The 8014-nt window shown below is 41.9% G+C and overlaps 1 protein-coding gene across 1 annotated transcript; it reads right to left on the minus strand.

Moving 5' to 3' along the window:
* Positions 1–5663: 5663 nt before the first annotated feature.
* On the minus strand, positions 5664–6264 carry LOC108491790 (endogenous retrovirus group K member 18 Env polyprotein; the record flags this gene model as incomplete). The annotated part of the gene is given in 1 exon segment (XM_017803359.1): positions 5664–6264. A coding segment is annotated over 1 exon segment (565 nt), but the record flags the coding sequence as incomplete, so codon positions are not given.
* Positions 6265–8014: the final 1750 nt, after the last annotated feature.

The following is an 8014-nucleotide window of genomic DNA, read 5'->3' on the forward strand; positions in this document are numbered from 1 at the left end:
CCCTTTTGGAATGGTAATGTGTATTCAGTTCCACTGTATGTTGGGAGTATGTAATTTGTCTTTTGATTTTATAGAGGCTTACAGTTAAGATATTTACCTGAGGCTCAGAATAGACTTTGGACTTTTGAATAGTATTGAGACTGATAATGACTATGGGGACTTTTAAAGGAGGATTAAATGCATTTTGCATTTTATACGTTCAGGAGCCTATGAGGGCCAGGGGGTGGAACGTGGTGGTGTGAGTGAAAATGTCCCCCAACTGGGTCGTGAGGGCATGGTGATGCATGCCTTTAATCCCAGCACTCAGGAAGCAGAGGCAGATGGATCTCTGTGAGTTCAAGGCCATCCTGGTCTACATAGTGAGTTCCAGGACAGCTGGGGCTACAGGGAGACCCTGTCTCAAAAAGACAATAAATAAATAAATAAATAAATTAATTAATTAATTAATTAATTAAAATGTTCCCCATAGGCTCCAAGTGTTTGGACATTTTGTCCCCTGATGATAGCACTGTTTGGGGAGGTTTTGGATGGTGTGGCTGTCCTGGAGGAAGCACATCACTGGGGGTGGTCTTAGAGAGTTCTTAAGCCTTGCCAGATCTCCAGTTTATCTCTTGCTTCCTGTGCCTGTGTAATGATGTGAGAGCTTAGCTTCTGCTGCTCCTGTTCCAGCCACCATGCCTCCCTGCCATGATGGACTGTAATTCCCCTAGAACCATAAGCTCAAATAAACTCTTCCTTCTATAAATAGCTTGGGTCAGTGTTTCTATCACAGCAACAGAAAAGTGACTAATACACTGGCTTCATAGAAGGAATTTGGGAGTTCTCCCTCAGTTTCTATCGTTTTGAATAATTTAAGTAGTATTGGTTTGTGGTCTTCTTTAAATGTCTGGTAGAATTCTGCTGTAAATCCATCTGGGCCTGGGCTTTTTTTAGTTGGGAGGCTTTGTATTACTGTTTCAATTTCCTTATGTGTTATGGGTCTGTTTAAACTGTTGATCTCTTCCGGTTTATCTTTTGTGGTTCCCATGATTTCAGATATCCATCTATTTCTTTTAGATTTTCAGATTTAGTAGCATATAGGTTTTTACAATATTCCCATATAATGGTCTGGATCTTTTGGGTGTCTGTTGTGATGTTTCCCTTTCATCTGTATTGTTTTCTGTTTCTATTTTATTAATTTCTGCTCTGATTTTTGTTATTTCTTCTCTTCTGCTGGGTTTGGGTTTCATGTGTTCTTGCCTTTCCAGGGTCTTGAGTTGCAGTGTTAGGTCATTTATTTGGGCTCTTTCTAATCTTTTAATGTGGCCACTTAGAGCTATAAACTTCCCTCTTATGACTGCTTTTAATATGTCCTGAGGTTGTGTCATGTTGTACTGTCCTTTTCCTTGAATTTTAGGAATTCTTTTATTTCTTTCTTAATTCCTCCTTTGACCTACTCATTGTTTAGGAGTGTACTGTTCAACTAGGGCTCTGTCCAGTGTTGATTTTGAGCTTTATTGCCTTGTGGGCTGATAGAATGCATGGAATTATTTCAATTTTTTTTTTATTTGTTCAGGTTTGTTTTGTGGCCCAGTATGTGGTCAGTTTTTGAAAAAAATTCCATGGGGTCCTGAGTAGAAAGTGTATTCTTTGGTGCTTGGGTGGAATATTTGAAAGATGTGTATTAGGTCCATTTGATGTATGGTATTTAATTCAGACATCTGTTTATTCTTTGCCCAGTTGATCTGTCTAATTGAGACAGTGGGGTATTGAAGTTCCCTACTATTACTGAGTTGGGGGTAACCTGTGTCTTAAAGTCCTGTAATGGTTTTTGAATTTGGGTGCACCAGAGTTTGGTACATGTATGTAAAGGATTGTAATAGCTTCTTGGTTAACTCTTCCTTTGATCAGAATAAAATGACTCTCCTTATCTCTTCTGATTAGTTTTACTTAGAAGTCTATTTTGTCAGATATTAGAATTGCAACCTCTGCTTGTTTCTTAGTGCCATTTGCTTGGAATATTCTTTGCCATCCTTTTACCTTAAGGTAGTGCCTGTCTTTGAAGGTAGATGGGTTTCTTGCAAACAGCAAAGAGATGGATTTTGTTTCTTAATACATTCTCTTAGCCTGTGTCTTTTGACAGGGGAGTTCAGTGTTCAGTCCATTGATATTTAAGTTTATTATTGAAAGATGTGTATTGGTTGTCATCATTTTAATTGCTGTTCGTGTTCTCTAATTTTGGGTTTCCTAAATTATGCCTTTATTTATTTTCTTTTGTTGCCCCTGGGGTACAGTTGTTTCTCTCTCCATTCTCTGTATTGCTTCAAGTATTTGGTTTGTATTATTGGGGTGCTAGATCCTTTCTTTATTGGTGCCTAGATCCTTTCTTTATTGGTTATGTAAAGCTGGTTGGTACAGGGTTCAGGTTCTCTCATGTTTAATTTGGAGGGAACTGATGGCTTCAGATCAGCTATTCAGGAATACCAACAGAAGCCCAATTCAGGTTCCAGTCAGGTACACTCAGGCTTCCTTTACCACATGAAGTCAGGATCCAGGTGCTCTCAGACAGTCCCCTACATTCTCAGCCCCTATGCCAGAGGGAGGCCAGAACTCATCACTCTCTGGCAGTCTGCCGAGATCAAAGCCAAGCCGCTACAGCAAAGGAGGTTGAAACTCACCCTCTCAGGCTGTCTGCTAGGATCTCAGCCTTAGCCTACCAAAGCCAGATCTGCCCTGGGGCCTTAGGAGGGGCCTCACAAAAATCCCAGGTAGGGGGAAGGGTATGGCACAATTAAGGGAAGCTCACCAACATGTGGAGGCAGAATTGGGGGCTCTCAGGCAGTCCCCTGCATTCTCAGACTCTGCCAGAGGGAGGCCAGAACTTGGCACTCTGACGGTCTGCTGAGATCAGAGCTGCTACACCGATCCCAATGGAGTTTTATGGGTTGATGGAACTGTCTCATATCATGGTTTGGGTGGTAGTTTTACAAATCTATGTACACGCCAAAATTCATAACTATGTGCTAAAAAAAAGCCAAATTTTCAAAGAACGAAATTCCCCAAAGATAAGAAAAATAAAGCCAAACACTGACTTTTTAAAAGATCAACAAAATTAATTGATAAATCTCCAATAAAGATTTGATTAAGAAATAGAAATCATCTTGGGGATAATCAACAGCTACCTAATTGGACTTAAAGCACACTCGATGGGAGGGAACTCAAATCTGGTACTGTAAACTTAGCCAAATACACATAGCTGGAAAGGTCATAGATCTTAGACCCAAGGCTCTCATATCCCTAGACAAATGTAATTTCTTACTATGTGCAAAATATGGATCCTTAAATATACAGTCAAGCATCCCAGTCACCACTCATCAATGTAGCTTCTTTTTCAACAGAGAAGAGATTATTACAGAGTTACACCACTGGTCACAAACAGAGATTCTCTGTGAATTGCCCAACTCTAAGTGGCACATCTAGGATGCAACCCCTACACCTAAGACTCACAGAACATAGAATAAGGGATGAAGAGAACACTAATGCATCTTTCAATTCTCATCAATGTACCTCCCTCATACAACAGAGGGCCAGGAACACAAAAGGCCACAAATGGCCAAAATGCAGAGAATAAGAATCAGCAGAGTGTGGGTTCTTGGACAGGACTCCTATATTGAGGCCCACCCACCCAGAGCTCAGGGACCATTGTGGAAGGGGGTGGTGGTGGAAATGTCAAACGCCCCCCAAGCCCACCAGGCTTGGGTCTTCAACAAAAAGGACACTCAGGCATACATCTGAAGTTATGCGAGGAATTTATTAAAGGGACAGCAGGTACAGAGAGGAGAGCACTCTTTAGAAGGAAAAATCTACTGAGGGGTCCCACAGGTCCTTTTTATCCGGCCCAGAGTTTGGGTCACCTAGGTGACTCTTCCCAGCAGAAACAAAAGGGTTACTATAGAGACAGCACGAAGGCTGAACTGAAACTTTCTAGAAGTCCTGATTTATCATCTAGGTACAGCCTGTCAGCTCTGACCGCTGAAGCAGAGAGCTCAGAAGCTCTTAAAGTGACACTCTCCTAATTTCCAATGCTTATGGCAAGCATGGCTCCCGACATATCCCCCTTTCCTTTTATATTTTTTAAAGACGACGTACATGCCAAGACTTGGGATGGAACGACCGTGCCTGTCTTAGGTTGTCCTCTGCCAGAGTGAAAGCCATTGAGGGCGGCCGGCATCCTGCTTTCCTCTGAAAGAATCTTCCCCGTCTCTGGCTAACCAGCCTCCTGAAAGCTCCCAGTGAATGGCCATGGCCTTGGGGAAGAAACGGGAAATGCCACTGAGGCACAGTGTCACGGAGAGAAATTGGACTGCAGGACCAGAGCCTGGAACCGAAATATGGCCAAATCATGTAGCATTTAAATTGTAACTTGTGAATTAGGTTTCTCGTTTTTTGATTTTCAAATTCGCTACCTGTGAATTCTCTTTGGAATTCGCTACCTGTGAATTTGAATTCTCTACCTGTGCAATTCTCTACCTGTGCAACTGAAGGTTAGGCAGAGCCTAAGTCCCCCCTCCAAACGAATAAAAAGGACCCCACAGCCCAAGGGGTCAAAGGGAGGACATAAGGGAAGAAGTATCATATAAATGAGCATAACAATGGTGCACAAATCATGTGGGAGAAACAAGTAATCAAATAGGGCAGGGATGCATCCTAGCCAAAGTCCAGAGACGTAGAACGGTGGGCACCAGGTGGTGGAAACAGTCCAAGGGCAGCGGAAACAGAGTTCAAAAAATCGGTCCAAGAAAACTGGGCACACAGGAGGTGATGATGGATGGTGCAGCGATGACACAGGTGGCATAGAGTCCGGGCAGAGAAGAGTAGGACGGCAACAGCAGTGGAAGCAACGTGACGGGAGTGAACACATCATGGCGATATCCTGTGAAAAAAGCAGAAACACACCCCCTACCCAGGCTACCATGGGGCTAGGTAGCCAAATTAGTGAGCAATTGTAGCAGCGGTGTCCTTTTGAAAATGAAGAGCAGAAAAGATGTGAGCCTGCAGCTGCAGACGAGACACACAGCAACCACCGAGTAATAGTATACATAGCACAATCACTAAAGTAATCAAAGAAGAGCCAGAGCTATGTAAAATACTCTGAAACCATCTGCGAGGATCAAGACCAGAGAGAGTATTTGCTAAAGAAGAAGCTATCTGATCAATAGAAGTAGCGGAAGGCAATTCTTCTGAAAATGCTGCAAAGATTTCTTCCTGTAATTGCATCTCATTAAATGTAGCATTATCCATGTTACCCTGAATGTATAGCTCCAAATTGTGCCATTCATAAAGAGAAGCATTAAATTTATAAGGAGTGATGCAAATCTGAGTAGAATTCCAATCACATATTGTAGTTTTTTGCAATTCCAAGAGTTTACTACCTAACCAATGAAATCCGCTTTGTAAAGCCACGATTTCATCTTGTAAGTGAGCATTCACCTGAGCCTGCTGTGTCCAAAGCTTATGGGAGTTGTCATGCCAATGTTCAACAAAAGTCTCCGATTGCGCAGATTTCTGCAGTGCCACACCAGCAGTAGTTTCAGGTAGCGGCCAAGGCAATAAGACCTAAAATAGCAGCAATAATCAGACCAATCATACATTTACTACGCCGTAGCAACCTTTTTGTAGAAGTGAACTTGGAGCAGGACTGCTTGTTTCGGAACGATGTATTTTTACAGGAATCCATAAAGAGTTCCTTTGAGTCAAAATCATAACAGAGTCAAAAGCTGGATCAAAGGCTATAGAGTTGTTAAGACATGTATACAAATGACAATTTTGGCAAGTTAAGTTCATGTCCTGAATGACCACATGTCCAATTAAGATTACTAGAGGAAAGTGCACACAAGCTGTAACAGCTTGACTTTTCACTTTACCAATGGTATAATATACCTTCTTAGAAGCCATGCCAACACTGCCGTCAAAGAAGGTCACTGGTTTGAGAGCAGCAAGCAACTTCCAAACATGAACTTGAGGAGGATATAAAGTATGACCTGTCCGGAGCTGAGGTCGAGGATTAGCTGTTCCTGCGTCTACCCACATAATGTCCTTAGTGGTGTCAAATGTATCTTTCATAGGAACTACCTTAGACAGATCACACTCAGAGATAAAATCTTTAGCATTTGTACAATCTTCCAACCAAGTGCCTAAAGGGCCCCAATCAAGCCAAGTATTATTCCAGGATCTAAACACTTTACCCATTTTGCCTTTACAGTCCTGCCATATTAAAGCCTGTCTGTTAAAATAAAAATCTGGTCATAAGAAGCCTCACATTCTGGAAGATCTGGGGAAGCTGTAGTCTCATACTCTGACCATGGTGTACCTATGGATTGGGCAGTAACTCGTACCATGTGGGACTGAGTTGGATCCCATAAACCTCCCGGAGCAACCCAATCTTGCTGTCTTATAGGATAACAAGGAGGAACTCTGAAGCAGATGATATCAGCTGTAACAAATTGAGTATAATTAAAGTGTCCCTTCTTCATCAGGAAACTCTGGCTGACCTGTTCCATAAGGAGGTGACAAAACATTCATAGGAAAAGTAGGAACCACGACAGTGGGCTCCTTCCAAGTGTAAGGATGAAGAAGAGGAGGATTAGGCACATGAGCCCAATAAGTGGTCTCAGCTTCAATAACAGAAATCCAACTGCATAAACGAAAGATGATGACAAACAGAAGGTTCCTATGGGAGGAAGACATGACTAGAGACAATGGAAATATTAGTCTTCAGATGCTAGATAAGCTATACCTGATAGTAGTCCTAAAAACAATGTAGTGAAGGTGAAGCTGCAAGAAACAATTGTTGAAGTGAAGTCATAAGCTGTAAAGGAAATAGGACTGTGAAGGCATACACCAAGGTATGAAGTAAACTCAGCAGGAGTGGAAGCCAAACGATGATACCCATACATGAAAGAAGAATACTATATAACCTTAGTAACCAAAGTAACAGACAACAAACACAGTTGCGATCTCGTTGCCAGGGAGACAGCGCGTATCTTAGGCGGTTCCGTGACAACTGCAGGTTCTCAAGGTAATGGGAAACAAACATGGCATGGTCAGCTGAAAACAAGCATTAACAGAAATGACTGAAAATTAAGCGTAAATGTGTTGTATATTCTATGGGACATTCATCCAGGAGCGAGTGGTATTCCCAGAACCAGTTGTTTAGCTATACAGCGTAACGAGTGCTGAAAGTAATGACTGTAGTGAGAGATAACATGTTCACCAAAGAGGAAACCTAGAAAAGACATAACTAAATTCTTATAGACAACATACTAAACTGGAAAGAAACGTACATGTTAAAAGAAGGTATCAGGAAGATTGTTCTGGCGAAACTGGAGACATTTACTTTTTCTGTGAAGGAAGACCATAGGGTTTGGCACACTGGCAGCAGTGACAAATGTCATGAGCTGAGCCAATGTTAGAACAATATCTAATATAATCTGACAAAGATCTTTTTTCTATATGCTTTCAGAACTGCCTGACAGGTAGCATTTGCGTTTTTGTGCGCTAAGCATTTCACAAGCCGAGTATTAGCCTGACAGCCAACAAACAGCCTAGACACAAAGTCTTGATAGGCCTCATTAGGGCCCTGTTTGATCTTAGTGTGTTCCTCAGTGTGCCCTCCTGTAGGAGGCAGTTCATTCCAGGCTTTTTTCGCTGCAACATTAGCTTGAGCGTATACGGCATTTGGGAAATTTAATTGTTGTGCTGTTTCCTTATATTGGCCTTCTCCTGCAAGCATATCAAACGTAATTGGAATATGGAGACTCTTATTTAGGTCAGCAGTAGCCAGACAGAATTTGCTAAAATGTGACCTCCATATGAAATAGTCTTCTGTGGACAATTTTTTGCCAGTGCTTTTTAATCATTAGGAGGCAACTGCTCAGTAGGCAGGGAATCTAACACAGCTCGAGTAAAGGAAGCTGTAGGGCCTTGCTGCAGACAAGCAGATTTAAAAGTTTTCAAGGCTTTGAAACAGAATATC

The sequence above is a fragment of the Nannospalax galili genome, unplaced genomic scaffold, assembly GCF_000622305.1.
Source record: "Nannospalax galili isolate Female #2095 unplaced genomic scaffold, S.galili_v1.0 scaffold147, whole genome shotgun sequence".
NCBI lineage: Eukaryota > Metazoa > Chordata > Mammalia > Rodentia > Spalacidae > Nannospalax > Nannospalax galili.